Source organism: Arvicanthis niloticus, chromosome 23 (assembly GCF_011762505.2).
Source record: "Arvicanthis niloticus isolate mArvNil1 chromosome 23, mArvNil1.pat.X, whole genome shotgun sequence".
NCBI lineage: Eukaryota > Metazoa > Chordata > Mammalia > Rodentia > Muridae > Arvicanthis > Arvicanthis niloticus.
The window spans coordinates 6,767,606-6,791,378 of NC_133430.1; the positions used below are offsets into that span (position 1 = coordinate 6,767,606).

The following is a 23,773-nucleotide window of genomic DNA, read 5'->3' on the forward strand; positions in this document are numbered from 1 at the left end:
ACCCTTGTTGCTCATATATGTAGAGCCTGTATGGCCATCTGGGGAAACAGGGTTAGGCTTCCAAAACTGGCAGGCAGGGAGTGGGGGTGTTTCAGCAGAATGGGGAAGGGAGCCACCTCGGCTTGCACAATCTACTGAGTGCGGTACATCCCAAGCAATGGCTCTGCCAGTCCCTCGGGAGGAGAGTGGGGGTCTGAGATATGCAGACACTGGGTTGAGCTTGCCCTCCACACTGTCCTCAGGCACATATATGTCCGACCGCCTTACCACCCTGCCCTGGACCCTAGAAGTCTCAGCTCACAGGTAAAATCAGGACCTGTGGACCCTTGTGCCCTGTGGTGCCTCTCCACCCACTCATCAGGGACTCGCTGAGGTGTGGGGCAAAGGCTTCTAGGCCCCGCTGTCCTCAGGTGGTGTTACCAGGTTGTGCAAGGTGTGAGCACACCCGTCTGGGTGAGGATCTGGGAGGCCGCCAGGGCAGCGTCTGCTGGGGCCTGGGAACCAGGCTGAGGAGCCTGAGGTGTGGGGAGGGGAGCCTCAGCCTGGCTCACCCAAATGGCAAGGGCCAGCTCTTAGGGTTGCATTTGCCCACCACCCTCAGGGTGTAAATTCTCACGGGGCCTGGGTGCTTCCAAGCCCTGTCTAGGGGCCCAAAGGACAGACGAGTATTCCATGTAGGCCCAGGGAAGAGGGCAGCTCCTTGCTACTAGCAAGAAAGGGCAAAGGCTGTTTGTGGCAGAGTAGGTGACAGTGTCTCACACCTGAGGAACTAAAGTCTGGGGAGGGTCATGCCCTTGTTAGATGTTTGGACTGAGGGCTGAGCAGATGCCTGCTTTCCAAAGTCCCAGTATGCCTCAGTCAACACCTACAGCTGCCCACCTGTGATAGGATGCCCACCTGCTTACCCTGGCAGGATCCTTGCCTTCTCCACAAGCAGCCCAGGCCAGAGGCTAGCAGGTTGAGGGCTGGAAGATGCACTATCCCCCTCCCCATACCCCCCATGCCTGAGGACTATTTGCCAGAACACCAGGGTTTCAGCCCCTGTCTGCCTCAAAAAGGTGACTGAGCCCCAGAAGAGAAGAAATCAGGATGGGGCCAGAAGCCGCCAGAGGGGATGGAGGTGGGGCAGGGCCGCTTTCTCGGGCCCTCCCCATGTCACCCTATCCTGCCATGCCAGACCAGCGTCAGGATGATTGCTTCAGTGGACTACTGTCTGCTGTGGGATGGCTCTCTGCCCCACAGCCTGAGGCCTCTTCCCCACATGCGTACACAGTCACAGCCCACAGACCCATCCAGGCCAAGGAGCAGCTGTCCCAGCAACTTTATTGACATTCTGCTCAACAAAGACCTCCAGATTGTCATGCCAATGGGTTGGGAAGCAATCAGCAGAAAACACCCCAAATTAGGGGAGGATAAGTCCGATGCTGAGTCAGCTCCTGGGACACGTGGCTGGAGGAGATAACAAGGCCAGAAAGAGCTGGTTTCTGGAACTCTTCACCCAATACAATGACGCTAACATAGTAGCCAATCAGCTGGTGTGTGCCTGAGGTCCCTGGGGCAATAAGGAACAGCTCCTGCTGCAGCAGGTCCGGGGTCCAAGGAGCACTTCCTGGGAACAAGGTCTGCTGAGGACCTACAGGAGATGCATCCAGAGGTAGGGCTCCCCCTCCTCCACTCCAAGTGCCCCGTGTCTGGGTTCCAGGCAGTCCCAGGAGTTTGAGAATAGCCCACCCAGTCTCAAAACTCCAGAGCCATGGGGATGGTTGTCAGCTGGGAGCAGGCCTAGGCCTTTCCAGTTACTCAGCTCAAGACTGGGTAGGGTGAAGGTCTGAGATGGCTTCTTCTACATGAAGTCCCAGCAGCCTCTATCTCCAGAAGACCGTGTGTACTCTAAGGGTCCCCAAGAAGGGCTCTGGATGACGTGTGTCTCCCATACCCACTTCCTCCAGCTGTCTCCAGGTGCCAGGATCCAGTTGCAAACCAATGAGAGTTCATTGAGGAGCTATCAGCCCAGCCCAGGACCTAGTGGGTCTGGGGCTGAGCACTGACCCTTTCCTTAAAGCTCTGTAGCAGGGCCACCACATCTGTATTCCCAGTTGCTTCAGCCTGCAGGGGAGAGACACCTGTGGGGGCTCTTGGGCTGCAGCACCCAGAAGCCCCAAAGCCCCACTGATCAATATGGATGCCCTACTCTCACCCTGGGGACTGGTTGGGCACAGCCTCATGGAGCGGGATGATTCTAAGGAAAGTCATTTCCCTAGGAGGGATGGGCAGCTTCTGGTCTGGGATTTGGGAGGGGAGGAGGCCTGGAGAGGAGGGTACAGGAGGCAGCACTCACTACTTGCAGGGCACTGTGCCCATCATAGTCCAGCTGATCCAGGTCAGCCCCAGCCTGCCACCATGCCCTCAGGCCTTCGCTGTCCGCCCTTGATGCCAGCCTGGGAGTTGGGAGGAGGGGGCATGGAGAGAAGCTGTCAGAACCTGCTGGGTCCCTCACCTGCCTACCTTCTGTATGTGTCTCCCCCAGTGCCCTGCGTACTCTTACAAAGACAGCCCTAAACAGCTGACCCAGCAGCACCCAGCCCTGGGGCAGGAGTCTAAGCTGTGGGCAGGCGGCCTGGAGTCTGGTTTCACCAATGGGGTGTGACTGTGACTCAGGTCAAGGGCATGAGCTCACACACTTGACACTACACACACACACACACACACACACACACACACACACACACACGTGCACCTGTGAGTATGCACACACCCACACCCTGCCAGTTTCATATTTCACAACACAGGCTTTGTGACGTGTCTAGCCTGTCTCAAGGCAGAAGGAAATAACTAACGACTGCCAGTGGCTATAGAAGGGAACCTGGGAGTTGAAGGGTCCAAGTTAACCCTGGACCCCGGTTGGGGAAGAAGTGTGGGGGTCACTTTTCCCTGTGGAGGAAGGTTAGAGTGGACAGCCTTGAAGAATGTCTTCATCCTTCCACAGTCTGCATTTCTACTCTGAGAGCCAAGCCCCACCCTGGGTAAACTGAGGCTAGAAGAGACTCTCAAGTGGCCCCGAGATTCCGCCCTGCTCAGGAAGCCATAGTCTCCAGGTGGTGCAATTAATTTCTGAGATGAATCATACTGGAAGCACCTCCAGCCAGTTCACCCACACTGGTTCCCTATACCTCAGTCCAGCTAGCAGCTCAGGTTAGCCCAGCTTCTGTAAAGCAGAGTCCTTAAGGATGGCGGACTCTAGACCCCATTGCTTCTGCAAGCAACCCTTATCCATCCATCTTGGGGGGTGGAGTCAGCAAACAGCACTTTTCCCCTGGGATACTGCAGACCAGTGTAGGGGCCTGAGGCTGAGGCTGAGGCCGTAGACTGAGGGCACCCCAACAAGTCAGTCTGAAGTCGCATGACAATCTCCAGTACCCAGGATGAACACTGCATGACAGCACCCAACCCCAGGTGTCACGGCCAGATATGCTCTTCTCTTTCCGTCTTTAGTCCTCCTACCCCCATGCCTACCAAGCCCACAGCACAGTTGGGTACTCCTGTAACAGGTCTGAGGGGGCTACTTCTGTCAGCCGGGACAGTGTACGCCACCTGGGTGTGGGCTCCCCCTCCTCAGCCCTACCTGGTGAACTTGGCCCTCCCAGCAGCCCCACTACTTTCCAGGACCCTAAGGCCATCCCCCTTACATCCAGCCACTCAGACATCACCTGCACAGCTCTGTCCCAACATCCTCCAGTTCCTGGGGAGACAGTCGAGCCCCGGCGGCCCGCAGCAGCTCAATGACACACTGATGCCTGCCATGGAAAAGGGCTGATTGTCAGTGTGGCTTGGATCCTGCCTCATTCAGTTCTCAGAGGTGTGGGGAGGGGGTTGGGGGGCAGGAATTGCCCACCCAGACACCCCAGCCTAATCCCTGACAAGGACTGTCCCCTGACTCTTGGCCCAGACTAGGGTGTCATCTCATTCATCCAAGGTACCTTCACAGGAGCCACAAGGCACTAATCTATGGCCTTACAGCTCCTTATGCAAACTGCACACCCCAGGAGGCCTCCCTCCTCAGGAGTAGCATTCCAGACACATTCAGTCAGTCCCACTGTGTCACACACCAAAAGGGACCTCTTATCTGCTCAGACCCTGGATAGGCTCTGGGGAAACCAAGTCAGCTGTGTCCCAACTCCACCCTTGGATATAGGATGAGGAACATGATCAGTGGGGTCTAGTGGGGCGGGAGCCATTTCCTGAGGCAATCTAGCTAAGCCACATCTGGAGGGGGAGCTGCCTGCTAGGGCAGAGCTATCAGCAGGGACACGGTAGAGCCTCCCAAACCTGTTCTAAAAAGAAGGCTCTGCCTCAGCACCCCCAACCCAGGGTGGAGGTGTCTCTGGGGAGGGGCCAGGACTGGACAATACCATCTGATATCCCTGGACAACTCAAGCACCCCGGGGACTCCCTAACACCCCAGGGTCTGCAGCTGTGTGCTACTGTGAGAAGCCCAGGGGAAGCTGCTCTGGTAGAGATACCACTGCCGGGCTGGCCTCTGCCCCTGCCACACTATGCCGAGCTGCCTCCACATGGAATGGCCATAGAGGTCACAGGAGAGGAAGCACCCAACTGTTGGCATACTCTCTGCACCTAACGCTGCTCTTGGCTCCAGCGTGGGACCCACCATGTGACCTCAGCCTTCCTGCATGAGACTGGAGAAGCTGGCAGGCTTGAGGGCACCCACGGGGTCCTGTCTCCTTCCCCTCACAGGGTGTTGGGCAATGCCCAAACACCCACACTCTCTTAGCATTTCCAGGGCAGAGCCTAGCAGGCAGGACTGGAGAGGACGGGTTGAGGTGGATACCATTCCACATGGGGCGAGGGCCTGTTGGGGAACCTCCACCCAGGTCATCTGTGCCTGTCACAACTCCTTTGCTAACCCCTTTTCTGCCAGACCTTGGGACACATGGATGATGGAAAGTCACCAGGAACTCCTCACACTGTCAGTGTTGTTCTCCTTTCCTAGACACTGCCAGCATCTTCTGAGGCCACCTCCTCCATGAAGCCCTTCCAGACCGCCCCACAGATATAGGCCTCCGTCCACCTCCTCATGCCCTCTGCAGCACCCGGGGCCCTGGTACCTGCCCCTCACGGCCAGCAGTAGTGGGCTCTGGCCATCCTCATCGTGAGCGTTCACATCCACACCCCTCTGCAGCAGCATGGTGACCACTGCAGCATGTCCCCTCCGTGCAGCCAGATGCAGTGGGGTTTGACCACGATAGTCCTTCAGATTTAGATCTTTGCCCTAGGATGACACAAGAGAACACAAGGGCTAAGACAAGTCAGGTGAGCCAGCTAGGGGACTAGGAAGGATGAGAGTGGGGTTCACAGAGCCACCCCCACAACTTCCGGCAAAGCCCTTGGGCTAATATGCAGGCCCATTGCCCAATGTGGCTTAGTCAGACGCTCACTGAGACTCTGGGGAGGTGTTCTGCCCTTGTGTGTGAGCAGTGTCATGCCTGCTAGCCTGGAAGTGTTCTGTGTGTGTGTGTGTGTGTGTGTATGTGTGTGTGTGTGGTCACGCCTGCTAACCTGGCCCCTCGGTGGGAACTCACCAGCTCCACAAAGGCCTGCAGAGTGTCCGGGTCACCATCATGAGCAGCAGCCAGGGCCAGGCCAGGCAGGAGCACATCCTTTATGGCATCGGCCTCCTGATGGGAAGGCAATGGGGACATGGGCTACTGCCATGCTTTGAGTCACTGAGTATTCATGGGATAAGAACAGGCAGAGCCAACAGTTCCCGTCTGTGTGAACCCGTCTCCCCCACACGGTGGGGTAGGAGGTCTCACCGCAGGAGGAAAGCACTAGAACTGTCCCACTGGAGGGCTCTGGCAGGAGCCCCCATGCCCTGGAAACAAGACCAGGCGACCACCTGTTTTCCTCTATCTGCTGCCTATGCCAATGACCCCTGACATCTGTTTCATTTTCTGCCTCCACTGCAGACAGGATAAGAGTCACAGGTCAGTTCTTGAGAGAGCATGGAAAATGGTACAGGACTCCCAACCCCTCCCCACATAGACCAGAAGGGCCTTGGTGCACAGGTATAATAACATTCCTGGAAGGACTACCATCCATCCCACTGCTCAGTTGCCCAGGGGCTCTCCAAGGGCCCAGAAAGCCTTCAGAGTGCCACCTTGTCCAGCATCCATGCTGGCCTAATTACAGCTTCAGGCCAGCAGGGCCCTAAAGGGACAGGAACCTTATCACGCAGGCAGCCGCACTAATGACAGGTCACGCCCACAGCCAGCATGGAGTGACTAACCACCTGGCTCATGAGCTAACTCTGCAGGGGCCACTTGCTGGGCTCCTGGTCCCCACCCCTGCTAGGGTCTGCACACTCAAGTACTGAGGGCGGAGGGAAGCTCGGAGATTAGGCTGCATTCCAAGGTACAGCTGTGTGGCCTGGGACCCCCAGCTCAGAGTCCTGAAGCCCCAGTCAGTCCTGACTCTTCAGATGACTCTTCATCTAGATCAGATGGCATCCTCACCTTGCTTAAGCTCCAGTTTGAGGCCCAAGCCAGCAGGACATGCCCTGACCTCAACAGCCCCTGCTGGCTGTCCCCATCTCTTATATCTCCATACAACAGACAGGTCCCTTTCCTGACTCTTGCCTTGAGATTGCTCCAAATTCTCACCATCCACCCCAGACCTTCTTCCTGGTCCTCCTCCTTGGCTGGACTGACAGTGCAGGAGATGGTAGGTTCTGCCATCTCCCGAGTGTGTTTGGACCCTGCCACCCCTCACAACGCAGTGGTACCTGGGTGCCACTCATATTGAGAAGCCACGCTACCCTGCAGCCCAGCATGCCATCCTGCGAGCCATCTCTTGTGGGCAGCGTCATCTCCCCACGAAGATCTCTGGCCAGCAGCTAGAACAGAAGGATACAGAGGCTGCTGGGCTTAGCCAGCACAGGATCAGGGAGTCCAGACTCATTGGGACAACCTGTATTCCAAAGCAGGGAGTCGGGCCTGCTGCGGGTCTGACACTCCACCTTTGTGATACTTTGCAAGGGCTTGGTGTGACCCACAATCCCCACAGAAGGCTAGCTCTGCCCTGCCTCCCTACAAGCTCTGGATTGTCTAAGACTTCAGCCAGGGCTTGGCAGCCTATAGGCCTGGAGCACTGTGTGTGTGAGTCCCACCTGGGAAAGGGGAGGGAGGGCAGGGTGTCGGGAGCAGTGAGGGAGGGGTACTGAACTGGTACTCAGAATAAAAGACTCCCCAGAGAAGGGTAAGGTGTGGTCTGGAAGAACTGGGTCAGCACTGGTCCTCTCTTCACTTCCACTTACAGAACGCAGACACAGATCCACCTTCTGGCCCTCTCAGGAGTCAGCAGAGTGTGTTCACAGAAGTGCACCAAGTCCTAAAGGTTCACTCACCTTCTTCCTGTCATTCATGCTCAGCCCTGGCTGGCCCAGCACATAGGACAGTTTGGCCAGGGCAGCCTCTGATGTCATGTCGAAGCCTGAGACTATACCAGCTCCTGCCATGGCCTGTGGGAGAGACAAGCAGGCCAGGAGAGGGGGATGGCTCAGGGACCTCCCAAGCAAAGGGGAAAAAGAACCGAGATGCCCTCCCCTTTCCCCAGGCCGTCTTTGTACCCCTACCATGCCAGATGCATAGTCGGAAGTCACAGCCCCCTGAAGGCAATGGGTACAGTTGACAATGATCAGGCCTTGTTCAGCTGCTACCCGAAGCTCCTGTAGTAGGTCTGGCTTGGTGGGCCCATTCCCGGAGCCGAAGGTCTCCATGACCACACCCTTCAGTGGGGGCTGGAGGAAGGTCCGGACCTGGGCATGGAGCACAGAGTTGGGGAGCTCCAGCTGGCAAGAGCAACAAAGCTTATCCTAGGCTTCCCCGCTGTCTGATTTCCCTCTCAGGGTAACCTGGCTCTCTTCAACTGCGGGGAGAGCTGAGTCTCCATATTCCCCCCAACCCCTCTAGTGTTAGCCTGGAGAAGCAGGGCTCCTGACACTTGGAGATTCTCAGAATAGGCCCTGCCCAGACTCCTCTAGGCAGGACAACTACATTCAAGGACAGACGACAGTTTTGTGTCCTACCAGCATGTCATGTAACAGGTAAGGGAGACGCCACAGATATTACATCAACAGCCAGTTCAGAGATGCTTAAGACAGGAAACAAAAGGGGCACAACAAGCACAAGAAAAGGCAGAGAGAGATGCAGCCGTGGGCAGGGCGGGAGGAGTTCCAACGGGCCAGCCTGAGCTACACTCTGAGACCTGGCCAAAAAGAAAACAGGAACAGTAGAAAGCAGAGTCCTGGGGACACGCCCAGCCAGTCCCAGAGTGGCATCCTAAGCGTGGCACCAGGTGTCCACACGCATCCTCACGGGTCCATAAGCCCACACTCAGCTTAGATGCTCAGCCTTGCACCTTCAAGCAGTCAAGACTTCAACCCTGGGAAGAGCAGAGCCCAGCTAAGAAGGAAAGGCTACCCAAACGGATAAGCCGTGGTTCTGTGCAGACCTTGTCCTTGGCCGGGGGCAGAGAGAAGTGAGACCATAGTACTGGGGAGCCCTGGAGAACCCTGCAGGGCAGAAGGTTCTAATGTTTCCCTACCAGGGAGGCGGGGATCCCAGGGTAGAGGCGCAGCAGGCCCACGTCCGGTTCCATGCTGCTGTGGACCACCAGATGGCTCTTCCCGCTGGCCTTCCGTACCAGCTCGCGGTTGACTGAGGACAGAGAAAGGTCTCCATGTGTGTAAGCTGCAGACCGCGGACAGCTGAGGCTCCAGCCCTCCTCCAGTCTTTCATGTCCGCCCACTTTCCCATCCTCCCCCCAGGAATCAAATCCATTCAGCCCTGGTCTTCCTCAGGCCGGTGGGTGCCACGTTCCACGGCAATCCTGTGGCCTGGGGGTAATGTCAGGAGAAAGAGCGAAGGCCAAGCGCTGGCGATACAGGTGGTGACAAGCAAGATGGAAGGGGAAGGAAGACCCCCCCCCCCAGACAATCCTAACTAATCTCAAGTGTGTGGGGCAGGGACTGGCCTGTGCAAAGGCCGGAGCAGCCGTCTGCTAGTCCCAGAGGAAGTCCAGTGGTACCCTCTGATCAGACAATCTAGCTTGCTGCCCTCTTGCTGAGTACTGGGGACCTCCTATGCCCACTGGCCATCAAATCAATTAGTTGATCTTCTCAACCGGTACCTTTAAAGAAAGTGAGCTTCCATCCGTTACCCCCCAATTCAGGGGGCCTAGTAGAGTCCATCAACCCTCCCACCCCCAGACTGAGTAATGGCAGAATCCCAGGCCAAAAGAGGTTAAGGGAAGGTAGGAATTTGGGATCAGCATTCCTTGAACAGAGCCATGCCAGGGGACCTTCCAGAGGGGTAATTGTCCACAGAGTCAAAGGCCAATGTGAGTTTATACCCAGGCACCAGCCACACGGGCAGGGACAGGCATGGCAAGTTATCACTGGAACTCCATGAATCCTGGGTACCCAGAAGCCTCTAGCCCAATAAGTGGGATGTTGGTGGCCTCCTGGTACTAGATACTCTAGTCCAGCCTAGGAAAACTGAGTCCTGGAAAGGGGAACGGCACCCTTGAGGTGTTAGAGCCGGGACAGGACCACAGCTCCAGGTACCTCCTCCAAGACTGCCCACCCTTGCTGTCCTCCTGACCTTATGCCGTGTGAGGGGGTCATGAACTCAGGAGGTCTGCAGACAGAGCAGCCACGTGTGATAATCAACCTGACAACATTATGGACACACACACACACACACACACACACACACACACACACACACACACGGAAGGGTGAGGGCTGGGGGTGGCGCAAGAGAGGGAGCAGGGCCCTCAAGCAGCCGACCTGGCTGCAGCATCCGTCAGCTGATACAATGGCAGCGTGAGGAGCCCTTTAATTTAAGGACCTGCATCTCAGCTGGGCAGTCAGATAAGGCTGGATGGCGGGGTTGCTGCCATCAGAAGAATTATGGCGAGGGGGTGGGGGGTGCACAGAGACAAAGGACCACCCCATGACCAGCCACCCTCCTGATGAGCCAGGATGTCTCTCCTTAGAATCTTTAAATCCTCCCCCCCCCCACCACACACACACAGGGACTCTGAGGACAAAAAGGGAAAGGCGGTAGTGACTAGGCCAGGCTGTCACCTTGGTCCTTTAACAGCCTCTGCTGTGCTCCAGGCTGAGAGATCAATCTCACCTGGTAGTCTAGTCTGCTCTTAGCCTTAGGGTCTGAGGTGGCCCTGCTGGTTCTGGGAGGCAGGTGGCTCCTAAGTACAGCGCTGGGCGCTGAGTTCCACATGTCTGTGTGTCAAAGATATGGTGTAAGACCCCAAGCTAGTGGACAAGACAACCAGGGGTGCCTTAGCAGTGGGGTGGCTCCTCCCTCTGTTCCTCTGCCCTGGAGACTGGGAGGCTTCCCTGCAGAGGCAGAGTGGAAGTGGGGAGCTAGGAGTGAGGAGACCGGGGGGGGGGGGGGCGGGGGGGGGGGAAGAGGGCGGAGGTACACAAGAATGAGCAGAGCCAGCAAGGCCTAGCCGCCCCAGGCACCGTATCCCTGCACCAGCACAGAGCATACTGAGCAGATGTGGTCTATATCCTTCCTGTTTCTCACCAAGGATGGTCCCCTGGACCCCTCACCTCCCAGAGGGTGAGTGAAGAGTTGGTGGCAGCCCTCAGGAGGCCTACATCATGTGGTATCGTCAGGGCTCTGTCCTATGGAGAGCTGGCAAGCGGTAGGCAGGCACGTGTATGCAGGAACCCCATACCCCTCACCCCGCAAGGCCCTAGCAAACCACACCCTAAGCAGAGCCCAAGATTTCTCCACACGGAGATGTCAGAACCGGCTGGGCAGCCCTGCCGATAGCAAGAAGGCGAGGTGCAGGTTCTCACACACCCACACAGCAGGATGGAGGATCAGGATATTGGGCTGGGACTGGGGGTGAGCCTCAGCTCTGGGCCAGAGAAGCTATCTATACTGGGCTGGGCTGGACTGGGCTGGGCTGGGCTGGGCTGGGCTGGGCTGGGCTTGGAGGCCAGGTGTCCCAGTGTGGCAGAGGCTTTTAGAATCAGGGTGAAGGCTTCTCTGCCCACAGGAGAATCTCCAACCCTGAGCCCAGATAAGGAGTGACTCAGGCTTAGAGAGCTGAGCTGCAGAGCATTGTCCCCTCCCTGGGCCACCAGTGCCACCATGCAGCATGGGCTAACAGCCAGACTACCATAAACCACCATCTAATGCAGGCTCTTCCAAGGCTTTAACAGGTCCAGGCCCCCCAGATAAAAAGTGGATGTCTGCCACTCCAGAGACCCTGGTGTGCAGGCTTGAGGTTTTTCCCTGCCTAGACAGGGGGAAGGGAAGGCTTTTAGGAAGTAGCCCTGCTGTCTCTGGAGGTTCTCCTGAACCTGAAACAGCTTCCAATGCCTAGGAAGAATACCAAGAACCTGCAGGTCCCAGCAATGCTGCGTCCCACCCACAGGACTTGCTGTGCCCAGGCAGACGCATAGTGTGGGTGAGGGCTGCCCCCACCCTCCTAGAGGGATGGGATGCTGCCAATCACCCTGTCAGACAAGAGCTGCTTTGGCTCGAGACTAGCAGCCCGACCTGAGCATGCGCACGGAAGCCCAGTCCTACTAGGTGCAATAGGGCAGGGACCAGAGCCGGAGCCTGCATCTCAGTTATAGGCAGGTCTGGGGCTGTGTTCAAGAACCTGGGATTAGTGAACAGTGGAGGCACTTGCCCCAGGATCAGATGGCTGTTCAAGGCTCCTCTATACCTGGTTAGGACAGGCCAGGGAAGGATCAGGAGACAGTTGCCCTGAGCTGAGAGAGACAGAGGCTCTTAGGAGGATACATATATCCAAGAAGGGAAGCTAGAGGTCATTAGAGTCAAGGTCTGGCTGGCACTGGAGTCCACTCTGCACTTAGGGTTAGGTGTGTCTAATCCCTTATGGAAGCTTCAGGACCAGGACCCTCTGGAACTCCTAAGAGCCATGTTAGACTACAAAAAGCTAGGTTCGATGAAGACCCAATGTGTATGGCAGAGCCATAGGCTGTCACCGAGAGGAACTTCTCAGCTGAGGGTCGTGTGAGCCAGACTCCCAAGCTCTGAGCCTGAGCTCACCATGGAGGTCTCCCACCTCCACACGGCCCCCAGGACCCCCGCTCTCCTCACTGAGCTTTCCGATCCTCTTACTTGTTACATCTGCGCCCACAGTGGCTAGAGGGGGCAGGTTAGGGGAGCAGAAGGCTGCAAACCTCCGAGCGTCCACCTTGGTTGTCCGATTGCCCCGAAAGAGTTGATTCTGGAAGAATAGACAGACCTGTGGGAGGGCAAGACAGCAAGCAGCTCAGAGCCGGCCGGCCCCTGACACCTGCCAGCCCTCTCCCAGCCCCACACGGCAGCCGCATACTAAACCTTGAAGGTAACAGGGTCCCTCCCAGGTCACCTTCCTGCCAATACCACCAATACCAGACCCAAGTCCCCTGGGGCCCCGGAAGCCTGGCACTGAATACACAGAGGGCTGCAGGAAGCGCTGGCTAGCTGTTTGGCCAGCACCTCTCCACTGGTGCTTAGACTACTGGTACGAGGAGCCAGGGACTCCAGAGACTCCTCTAAGGTGAATGAGGTTGGGGGACCACCCTTGACCTGCCTGCTTCTCTTTCATAATTCCTAACCCTGACCTCACCAATCTCCAGTGAATAGCTAAAGACGAAGCTACTCCTAGCCTGGCCTGTGAGGGACAGGCCTGTGTTGTCTTCCTCTTCTGTCAGGTGAGACAAAGAGCTCACGAGGACACAACAGACTCCAAGCCTAAGGTGGACACAGTCCATTCCCATGGACTATGTGTATGTAGATAACACAGGGTAGAATATCTACGACATAAAACCTGGCTGCCGACAGGGGTGTCGGCGTGGAGGGGGCGGGGCTTTCCTTTCCAAGTTTTTCACAGTCGTGTTATTTGGGAGGGTAGGGACAGATGTTCCAACCTCTGGCCCATACATAGGTCCCATGTGTTCCATAACCACAACCCTGGCATTCACTCCCCGCCCTCCACCCAGACCACACATGCAGCCAGGCCAGATACCTCAGGGATGACGTACTGGCCAGCCATGAGCAGAGCCCCCAGCAGGTTCTCACGGCCGTCACTCCACAGTGCATGGATAGGTACCTGGAGACAGGGCAGAGAGGCGGCTGTGGCCTGGGGAGTCACGACATACCCAGATCCCGGCTCTAGGCAAACCGCTCAGGCCCAGCCAGGCAGAGAAGTCGAGGAAGGCTCTGGCTGAGGAGTAGGGTGTGGAGATTCTCAGCCCACTCCCAAGGCTGCTAACCACTGGCAAAGTCTGCACTGGGCTCCTTGACCTGTCCACTTGGTTGCCACAGAAGAAACCAGTAGACACCCAGGTAAAGTTTTCGCCCCCCCACCCCCCAGCCCACAAAGCTGCAAAGTCCAGTTCCCTCACTACTCCAAGAGCTATGGGGGAGGCAGGTGGCTCAGGGTGGAAAGTCCTTTCTGAGACCTGCAGAGCAACCTGGCTTGTCCCTCCGCTGCCTAGGTATACCACAGACAAGTGTCAGGAGTGGCTGAACGGTGCCCAAGAGGACTCAAGTGAGCGGGACTGCTGTGGGGTACGGAGCGGCCAGGCCTGCAGAGCATCTGGCTGGAGAATGCTCAGCTTGGGGCAGACCATGCAGCGTCTCTGGAGGGAGGCTCCCCCTAGGGTGCATGAGCTTGGGAGGACCTATGGCCACTGAACCTCAGTTTCCCCCTCCCGGGAATAATAAGGACTAGGAATGATTGGTCATGGATCTTCCCAGAGCTGGGCTACTGCACTATGTGGTTCTCTGGGAAATTGGAGAGACTGAGCCAGAGCAGCCGAGCCAGCACTCCCAACAGTACCTGGCGCTCTGAAAAGAGGGTTTCCTAGGGGGAACAGCTGAGCCACCACCCCCACCTGGTGGCGGGTCCTCCAGGTTATGTTCAAAGGGACGGACCCAAATGCTGGCTTCCTTGGCCTCTGGCCCAAGGGGGATTCTGAAGGGTTTGGGTAGGATTGGCTCCACTGGTCACCCATAGGTACAGATAGAGTCGCTTACCACAGCATTCCATCGGCTTTGGTCTGGGTGAAGGTATACTAGGTTAGGGCCAGAGGAGGTGATGGCATATGTAAGAGTTGTTAGGGATAGCACCAGAAGAGGAGCAGAAGCGGGGTGGGGGACTTTCCTGAGGAGCTGCTCTACGTGTATCTGCCGTGCTAAGTCTTGGGCGGTGGCACTGCACAGCAGACATGAAGCCCAGCAGAAAGAAGAGGGGAAAAATCTTTACATGGGAGAGCTGTGAGGGCACAGGCTCTGAGTACCCCTGAGACCTTAATGGGTAAGACCTCTAGGAGCCCGTGGGTCCCTCGCTTCAGAAATTGGTAGGAGCTTATCCAGACAGTTCAGCAAGAGTGCAGTGGGCAGGCAGGGTCAACACCTAAAGTGTCTACACACACTAACTGGCAGGAAGCCCAGGGCTGGCCACAGTCTGGCTCTGTGGCCTCTGGAGGTCTCTAACTCTGAGGACGTATTACCTGGGCACCCGTGAGGACGACCGGTTTCTGCAGGTTTTCCAGCATGAAAGAGAGCGCTGAGGCAGCAAAGGCCATGGTGTCCGTGCCATGGATGACCACAAAGCCCTGGTACTGTGTGTAGTGTCTCTGTTGGAAGGAATGAGCTCAGGACAGGCCAGGTCTCTCCACCACAGGCCTTTTCCTGAGAACATGGAGCAAGCAGGTGTCTCCTCACAGTCCATGAGAAAGAGGAAATGCCTGGGATGCTGGTTGAGGGCTGGGTGTGGCACTCTTTCATTCCCCCCACCCCCACAGGCCATCTCTGCAGTCTCTGCCGGGGGTCCTACTCTGTAGCTTGCTTCAAAACAATGAGAGTATGGGGGCCCCAGGGACTCTAGCTCCCCAGAATTTCATCTGGCGCCTCCCAGGAGCAAACTGTCCATGGTGGACACTCTCTAACCATCACTTCCTGGTGGCATGCTGGCCAAAGCTGTGGCTGCCAAGACAACAGTTCTGAGGGCTAAGAGGTTCCATGAAAGACCAGAGGAGCTAGGCAGTCTCATGGAGCAGTGTGCCCTCTGCTGGCCATATGCGGTACAGCTGCTTGGCTTCCCAGCTTTGAAGAGCACCAGGCTCCGTGCCCAGAAAACCTTCATGAGATTGAGGTGTAGCTTACCCTGCTTCATGACAGAGTACCACCAACCAGACCTAGCCCAGAGACTCTGTCAGCCACAAGTGAGGAAGATTACCCTATTCAGGACAGCTGGGGCTTCTTAATGGCGGCAAGTTAGTATAGGTATGGCTGCGCCTGAGAGCTAGGTCTGGGATCATGGGAGAAAAGCTGAGGGGAGGGTTAGCTCCAGGGTAAAGCAGCTGCCCTCGATGCTACAACTACCAGTACAAGACACTGTGATGAAGGAACTGGTGCCAAACCCACTGAGAAGCAACTCTAAGGTTGGGATGGGGGTTAGGGGGTCAGGTCCACAAAGCTACTCAGCCTCCTCATATCCCACCACAGTACTAACTGGAACAGGTCAACTGTATGAGCAGCCAGCCTCTACTCGTATGACAGAAAGGACATCGGACTGTGCAGTGCGTGGCCCAGGACCCAGCCCTTTCCCGGGGCTGCCATACAGGTTACTGCCACGTCTCACGTGGACACAAACTCTATCATGAGCCCATAGTTACTTGCCCAGTGTTCTGCAGGAGGCCTGCCCTGCCCTCCAGTCCCGCCTACATTTAGCCCCTCCCACACCATAACCTCCCCCAGGATCCACCTGATATCCATACCCATCTTCCAGCCCAACCCAGCTTTCTGGCCCCACCCACACCCCACAGCCCCGCCCATGGCCCTACCATTCCCACACTCTGCCCTACCCACACTCCCACCCTCTACCTCTATGGTTTGGGCAATCTGAACCCACTCAGTGATGGTCATGTCACTGGAGTCGAAGAGTGGCTGGCACTCCAGCACCGTGTAGATGATCCTCTGGTCAGGACTGGCCGGGCTGCAGGAGGCAGAACCTGTCTCCCATTCTGCCTTTCTCCCGATCCAAAGCCCCACCTCCAAAGCGGTCTCCAACTGGGGTGGGGGTGGGGCTGTGGCATCTTGGGAGGGGCTTTGGCATCCTGGGAGGGGCTAGAGTGTGGGCGGGGCTGTGGCTCTCTGGGAGGTGGTGTGTGGAAGGGGCTGTGCCCGTGCCGGCAGGGGCTCAGTGTGGAAGGGGGCTGTGTGATTTCGGTAAATGGGCTCCCCTTCACTAGCCTCACATCATGAGTACAAGCCCAGCCTCCCTTCCACCTCAAGTTCCAGGGACAGACTGCATCTCCAAGAGGTAGACAAGCTAACCTTAAGCAGTGTCCCTACACTAGCTCAGAGAGAGGTCATGTGGAGCAGAAATCCACCTCACTCGGCTATGAAGGGTATAAGGTAGCTAGGGCAGTGGGGATACACAAGACAGCCATGCTGAAGAGGGAGAGGCCACCTGGTCACCCCAGCCTCTTCCAATAGGGGTGGGGGAGGGGAGAGTCCTTATCATGCTTGCTGAGAGCTTCCTTTACTCCCGCCCTTTCAAGCTCAAGCGCTTAAGGGGAGCAGAAGAGGAAGGTCTGACAATAAGCTGAGTCCCAGGCACACCATGGCGCACATGTCCTCCTCTGGTAGAAGGCAAAGGCCAAAGTCCATGATCTCAAGGTATCAGAGATGCTCATGCAAATGGCTCACACGGAGGTCCCAGGACACCAGAGGCTGCATCCTCCGGTCCTGACAGGACCTGCCCACCCTTTCAACCCTAGGACAGCTGCACATCATCCCTGCCACGGGGCCTGGAAGAATATTCACTTACGGCAGCACCAGCGTGTCCTCGGGCAGGCTGTGGGCCCGGGCATACTCCTCGTCGTGGAACATATGAAGTGTCCTCAGGACGGCAGCCAGGCCTCTTCCAGGTACCAGCACTGTGGGCAGAGTCCAAGTGGAACGTGGGCTCCAGATCAGGGCCATAGCAAATGCTCACAGTCAAACACCCATCCCTCCTCCTGGGTGTCAGGCTCTGGACTAGGGCAGGGGTCAGGCTTCAGCTGGACCAGAGAAGACTCTCACAGATGTCATAGGCTGGGAGGGCTGGGCCACAGTTGCCCCTAACTTAGGTAGCAGCTTCATCTGGAAGCTTTGCCATCCTCCTCTGGAGCCGACTCCTCAGAGAGTCCTAATCTTAAACCCAGACGACCCCAGAAGCTCCAAGCACCAATATCTACCCTGTCCTGCCTCAGCTTGTATCAAATGTGTCTGTCCAACCCACCAAGAGGGGTCCGTGGGGCCGGGTCCTCTCCAGGCTTTGACCCAATGGCTGCTATGTACATTCACAGTCCTACCCCTGCCCGTCCATGAGCACTGTCCACGCCACTCCCTTTCTCATCTATTGGGTCCAGCTTGAAGCATCTCCTCTAGGAAGTCATCTCTGATGCCAAGGTCATAATGTCCTTCTATGAACTCCCAGGGAGTATGGACTGTGTACAGCTTCTCCAAAGTCCAGTTCAGGCACCCTATCCCCATCCCCAAACAAGACCCAGCACACAAGTGCCCCGACCCACCCTGTAGCATTAGTATCTGAGGAACCTGGATCTAAGGGCATGGTTCCTACTGTCTGGCAGAGGCTCCCAGAAAACAAGACTGAAGTTCCAGCTGTTGCTCTCTGCTAGCTCTGTGACCTTGGGCAGATTGGGTAACCTCCTCAGACATAGTCGCTGTACCAATCCCTGTGTGAGAGCCTCCCCACATGCCTGGGCCCTGAGCACAGCAGTAAAGGCCCATGAGACCTCAGGAGGAAGGCGGTGGTGTGTGTCAGTCATGGGTATCACCTGGTCACAGCACAGCCTCTGCTGGCTGGACCGTTTTCAGTCCTTCAACAGCCTGGTTCTTTCTCAGCACTAGATGGGCACACTGTGCCCGCTACCAAGCCCTGATATAGGAATCAGTCTCACTTGCTGCAGGCCGAGGGACCTTTATCCACTGGACTCCTTCCCAACTATTATCCCATGCCCCCTCTTCAATACCTGGCCCCTCTGCCCCCCTTCCGATCACAGCTGCAGAGTCCTTTTGCCGTGAGGCCCTGTGCTTATTGTGGGGACACAGACACCTCTAGGGACCATGGGGAGGAGCCCCATCTCTGGCCTAGCAGGCTTTCCTTCCCCGCTCCACTCCACATCCTGAACCAAGCTGCCAGTAACTTACCCAAGAAGGTGCAGCTGGTGCTGAGGGGCACCAAGGTGAGGGAGGGCTCAGCCCTCAGTATCCCCTTATGCAGCTTGCAGACCTGCTGGCCCCAGAGGAGTACCAGCCTCAACTAAATTTGATGCCACCTCCCTCACCCTGAGGCAAGTAGCCATGAAAGCATCAACCCTACCACGTGACCAGGGGCCTACCTTCCCAAGGATGCTCTTGCCTACATCCTATTTCTTGGGCTGACTATAAGGACACTTGAGCACTCCAGCCAGCCCCAGGTCCCCTGCCAGCCCCTCCTCCCATAGTAACATCTCTCCCATCTCTCCTCCTCAGGTATCCTCCAACTCCTCTGTGCTTGCCAGCCCCTCACTGCTACAGGGTAGCTCTCGCTCCTGAGAACATGGTCACAAGTAAAACACAGATCCGATATGCTTCTATGCCCCACCCCCAGGTGCAGGTCAGCAGCCTGCAGAATCTGGAGCTGACAAAGCTGTTGCCCACCACTGCCATGCCTCCATGCACCAGCTTCACTAACCACATCCGATCTCCAACACACCCCCAGCCTGCCATGGAGTCCCTAAAACTGTCTGCTGTCACTGTCACTTATGGAAATGTTTGGTGGACTGGGCTTGGAAAACAGAGGAACCCTGTATGTTTAGTCAGCCCCATGAGCCTCCAGAGACACCCTAGGTGTGACCAGGACAGCAGCCTGCTTGCATATTCAGGAGCTACCCACATCCTTGTCTTAGAACCTGCAGCATTTGCCTTTTGTGACAAAGTTTTTAGAGGAATGATTGTGTAAAGTTCCCAGGGAGGGAGAGAAGAAGCTGGGTTTTCACCTGTGTGTCCTCGAAAGAAAAGACAGGCAGGGGAGTGACACACGTCGGAGGCCATTTGGCAGTGCAGCACGCAGAACAGAGGTGCTGTCTCATTACAGACGGGAGGAATGTGGCCTCAAACCAAGGACCCTGGCAGCCACCAAAAGGTGGAGGAGGCAGGAAGACCACTCAGCTGTTAAGGCCTTGAAACTTTAAACTTTGCCTCCAGAAAGAGGGACAGGCCTTGAGGCTTTCAACGCTGAATGACTGGCAACTGCAGGACACTGAGACCTCCAGTCTCATGGGAGTTCCCTCGACAGCAGATGGCACTGGAGCATCTACAGATATTCCAAGTGGCAGTTCACATCCAGGGAAGAGGAAGTGGGGGGTGCACTTAGGCGAGGGACCTGTGGACATGTTTGCATCAGGCAAGGGTCTTCTTCTGTCCACAGCTGGACTATTAACTTTGACCGTGCGTAATGGCTCCTGGGGTAATCATGGGCTGGACTGAGGGGGTACAGACCCTGGGAACCCCATCTTAAAGGGGGGCATCTGAGAAGTATTAAAACCAGCCAAGAGAAACCTAAACTCTCCTATGCTTTTCTTTCTGGAAAGAAACTATAAAACTTGTTATCACATGACAAGATCTTAGAAAAAAAGTGTCAGAAATAGCCAAGGAAGCCAGGCGGTGGTGGCGCACGCCTTTAATCCCAGCGTTTGGGAGGCAGAGGCAGGCAGATTTCTGAGTTCCAGGCCAGCCTGGTCTATAGAGTGAGTTCCAGTACAACAGAGAAACCCTGTCTCAAAAAACCAAAAAAAAAAAAAAAAAAAAAAAAAAAAAGCCAAGGAAGATAAGGCCTGAGCTGCCAGGTGTGACCATTTTTCTGGATTCCATTTAAATTAGAACTTTTGTGATTTCTTTCAGTGTTCTAATACTGGCCTTCATTCCCTATTCTGATTTTATAAGCTGCATCCTTTTCCCATGGAGGAGACCCCCAAAACATTTAACCCTGGGAAGCTGAACCCCACCCTACCTGGAAACTCCCGCTGGCCTGGGCAGTGGTCACACTGGGCATCATCCCACCTGACTAGACTGTTGGGCTGGCGCCAACTGTGACCACAGGGCAGGGAGCAGCTTGGCTACTCTGTGCAGAAGCTTAGCTCCCCTGTGGCAGCCGTAAGGAATGACTCCCAAGGGCAGCAGGCAAGAGGTACCCTAGTTAACACAGGAAGCCCTTGGATGCCCAGGTGTCACTGAGACAAGCCGAGGACCAGGCTTGGGGTTTTTTTGAATTGTGACATTTCCATTAAACACTGAAAGAGGTGTTGAAGAGGTGAGGCATGCTGTCACCTCTGTCCTCTCTTGCCTTGGCAGGGTTCGTCACACAGTGTTAGGCACTATTTACCAGCAGGTACACGAGCTGTTCCAACAGTGACAATCTAAACAGCTTCTCTGTAGCGGAAGCCACCACTCCCACTCACAAGAGGCCAGGACCCACATAAAGCAGGGCCAAGCTGGTTAATCATTCATGCTCATGGGGCCGTCCAGGGCAGGCAGGGCCTACAGCCCACAGTTCAGCCACCCCATAGCAGGGCACACAGGGCTGCGACATGCCTGAGCCCCAGGTTCCAGGCTTAAGCATTACCCAATTTGCCTTGCTTTGGGTTCTGCCTCATTTCTAGAAATGCTTTCCCTTTATAGCAAGCCAAGGCACCCACTCACATCTATCTATCTGAAGAACCAGCGGCTTCAGCCACCCATGAGGCAAGCCCAAGGCTCTAAGACTTAGCACTGGCCGCTCATTCACGTGTGTAGATCCCCCTCGGGGGTCACCAAAGGCCAGACCTCTCTCTTTTTTTGTTTTGTTTTGTTTTGTTTTTTCAAGACAGGGTTTCTCTGTGTAGTCCTGGCTGTCCTGGAACTCACCCTGTAGACCAGGCTGGCCTCGAACTCAGAAATCCGCCTGCCTCTGCCTCCCCAGTGCTGGGATTAAAGGTGTGCGCCACCACTGCCCGGCAGATCTCTTTTTTAGTTCTCCCTTGTCCCCTGAAAACCAAGCCCAAGGCTCTCTAAAGTTGCTCTAAAGAGGGAAAAAGGGCCAGCAGCTACAGGCCAGTGGGTCCAGTGAAGGCTGTGGGGTTCCACGAAGGCCGTGGGGGTCCCATGAAGGCCGTGGGGGTCCCATGAAGGCTGTGGGGGTCCCATCAAGGCCTGGGATGGGTTTCTGGAAACAGCTGGTCTGGGGAACAGAGCCCTCAGCTTAGAACCATGCTGTCCCGGCTGCTGCCTGTCCTCTCCCAGGGGTCTGAAGCCTGTTATCACGCTGACCTCCTTGAGTGGAGTGTCTGCCACCCTGAGGAAGGAACTTCTAAACCAGGGCAGATGCCTGCTGGGCTCCATCTCTCCCCAGGGCTTGCATATTCCAGAGCATGGAGCAGGCTCCTAAGGGTCCAACAAGGTCCTCACCCATCTGAAAACCCACACCCTACTGATTTGGGGTTTCAAAGTGTGCATTCCACTCTCCTGCCCCATCATGCTCTTCCACCCTCTTAAGAGAACCATAGCACACACACAAACATCCACACAGCATGGGACGCAATGTCACCACAGGTGGGACTGTATTCAGAGTCCGCTGGTCCCTTAGCTTGGGCCATACCAGTTAGGTTCAACAGGTCTGAAGTCACCCATGTGTCAAGCCGAGAGGCGAAGCGTGAAGAGGAGGGGCAAGGTCCCAGTGCATAGGGCCAGTCCCTGTTCTAGGCAGTTCCGAAGTCTCCTCTCTAAGCTGTGTGCTGGGTTCCTCTCTCCTTCCCTCACACTTCAGGTCCTGGTCTGGCCACACTTCCTCCCCAGCCAGGCAGAGGCTCCTTCCAGGGGCCTGTGTTCTCCAAGGAGCCCTCTGAGAGTGGCCCCAACACAACCCATCCTCTGTGCCCACTGGCAGTAACTGGCCCTCCAGAGTTCAGCTCCTTAATGGCTGTCATTTGTCCATCATTCCAGTGAAGGCCAAACAAATTGGCCATGGCTTCACCTGCTAGTGGCGTGTCCACATGGGCATTCACCAGAGTATCTCAACCAGAGGCAGCAGAGTGTGTAAGAGGACAGCCTTCCAAGACCCTGATGCTGGTGCCCAAGCTCCTTGAGCACCCAGCTTGGCCCTTAAGAAAACTAAAGGTTTCCCAGCTTAGGAAAGCTAAAAGGTCTCTGCATGGGGAGAGCAGGCAAGCAGCTCTGCCTGAGGCTGTGCTAATCCTCCCAAAAGGAAGCTACCTCACCCTAAGGGCTTTCACAGGCTAGAGGGTGTGGAATGTTCCAGCATCCTTCCCAGAGCCCCAGGCACAGAAGAGAGCAATCTTCCGAGGTCCCTCCTCGGTCCCTGTGTCTCATGGCTTCGGGGAACTCTTCAGTTCAGGAAGAGTTGTCATGCCCCTCACCCCTTCTAGGACCTGGGCTTCAGATTCCCAGCCACCAGAGCTCCCTACTGGAGGAGGAAAGGTCCTGTCTCCCCTTGCTAGAGACAGCTCCGGAGTTCCCAGTGTCCCAGCCCTGAGGCTTTTCTGCTTAGGGCTTGGGGACATAGACTCACCTCCGCCTTCGCTCCGCATGCCGATGGTACCTCCAGTGTAGATGGCCAGCAGCCGCCGCTCAGGTCCGGTAGCACGCGCCATGGCTGGGACAGCGGGCTCCTCAGTGGGGACAGAGCCAAAGGGAAAGCAAGACCGGGAAGCGGAGGGGCCTGCAGGGTGGGGCTTACTGGAACTCTGGGGCTCCTCTGGTTGGTGGGAACTGAAGATCCGAGGTAGGCTGGACCTTGGGGTGGAGGAGGAGTCGCCTTCAAAGTAGAGAGCGGGACACTTGTAGAGAGCGGGACTCTTTTAAAGGGCAGGAAGGATGTCTGCTTGGGATGGGCTGAGACCGTAGGGGGTGGGGCCTCAAAATGGGGCGGGTTTTCTGGGTTTGCCTTACCTAACTCAGAGGCCAGGGACCTCCAGAATGCCCAGTCAGGGCCACTCTCCAGTCCCGGTCTAGACCCTCTCCACAAACTCCTTGAGTTTCTGAGAGTCAGGACTCACTTGTGAGTTAGAGGCACCAGGAGGACAGGGAACCCCAGGAGCACTAAGAGCTGGGTGGCCCGGAAATGTTCCCTCCGGACTGCTTTAGGCAAAGGTGGGGCTATCTCAATGGGATGGTGGGCAATGGTCCCAGCCTTGATTACTTGCTAGGAATTCAGAGGCCCAGAGGTTGGGAGTTCAAGATCTCAGCGGCACAGGTTCAGATCCTTCTGGAACCTCTTTTGGGGTCACTGGCTCAGGAGGGAGACCAAGGGACACTCTAGACCCCAGAGTGGTTAAACTGGTTTGTCCTAACCTGACCTCTGCTACCAGAGGCACGGGTGAGTAGAGGGTCTACTAGGGCAGGCATCAGGGAGTGGGGGACAGTCACAGGAAGTCACTGCCAGTAGGTGGAGGACCGTGGTGTTGAGAGGGAGGTGAGCAAGAGAGTGTATTGGGAATGTGTATCGTGCTGAAAGCAAACACCAGCTCTCTTGTCAACCAGGTTTCCACATTGTGACGACAGACTAAAGAACATCAACTTAACAACAAAGAAGGAGGATTAGCCACCATGGTGATGCACCCTTGTAAACCCCAGCAGTCAGAAAGCTG

General features: G+C 56.2%; 1 protein-coding gene across 9 annotated transcripts; it reads right to left on the reverse strand.

Annotated features, from left to right (window-relative positions):
* Positions 1 to 1,305: 1,305 nt before the first annotated feature.
* Positions 1,306 to 22,967, reverse strand: Aspg (asparaginase). 9 transcript variants are annotated; one of them, XM_076921026.1, is made up of 15 exons: positions 22,696 to 22,967; positions 16,915 to 17,023; positions 15,994 to 16,077; positions 14,591 to 14,716; positions 13,102 to 13,185; positions 12,272 to 12,336; positions 8,620 to 8,732; positions 7,649 to 7,864; positions 7,421 to 7,534; positions 6,800 to 6,910; positions 5,598 to 5,693; positions 5,124 to 5,287; positions 3,708 to 3,794; positions 2,339 to 2,438; positions 1,306 to 2,123 (listed from the first exon to the last, which is right to left on the reverse strand). In XM_076921026.1, the coding sequence occupies exons 1-15, from the start codon at positions 22,775 to 22,777 to the stop codon at positions 1,992 to 1,994; spliced, it is 1,683 nt and encodes a 560-aa protein (XP_076777141.1). In that variant the 5' UTR covers positions 22,778 to 22,967; the 3' UTR covers positions 1,306 to 1,991. The 9 variants fall into 9 exon arrangements, with proteins under 9 accessions (XP_076777141.1, XP_076777142.1, XP_076777137.1 ...); XM_076921027.1 differs by having other exon boundaries at positions 7,649 to 7,831; positions 22,696 to 22,966; XM_076921022.1 differs by having other exon boundaries at positions 12,210 to 12,336; positions 15,966 to 16,077; positions 22,696 to 22,966.
* Positions 22,968 to 23,773: the final 806 nt, after the last annotated feature.

Excerpts from the sequence above, each read along its gene's own strand:
- Aspg (XM_076921022.1), bottom strand. The coding sequence starts at position 22,777 with ATGGCGCGTGCTACCGGACCTGAGCGGCGGCTGCTGGCCATCTACACT. Across the intron at positions 16,078-16,914 it reads GAGGACACGCTGGTGCTGCC|CCCGGCCAGTCCTGACCAGA; the intron begins GTAAGTGAATAT and ends TGCCTCCTGCAG. Across the intron at positions 14,717-15,965 it reads AGATTGCCCAAACCATAGAG|AGACACTACACACAGTACCA; the intron begins GTAGAGGGTGGG and ends TCCTTCCAACAG.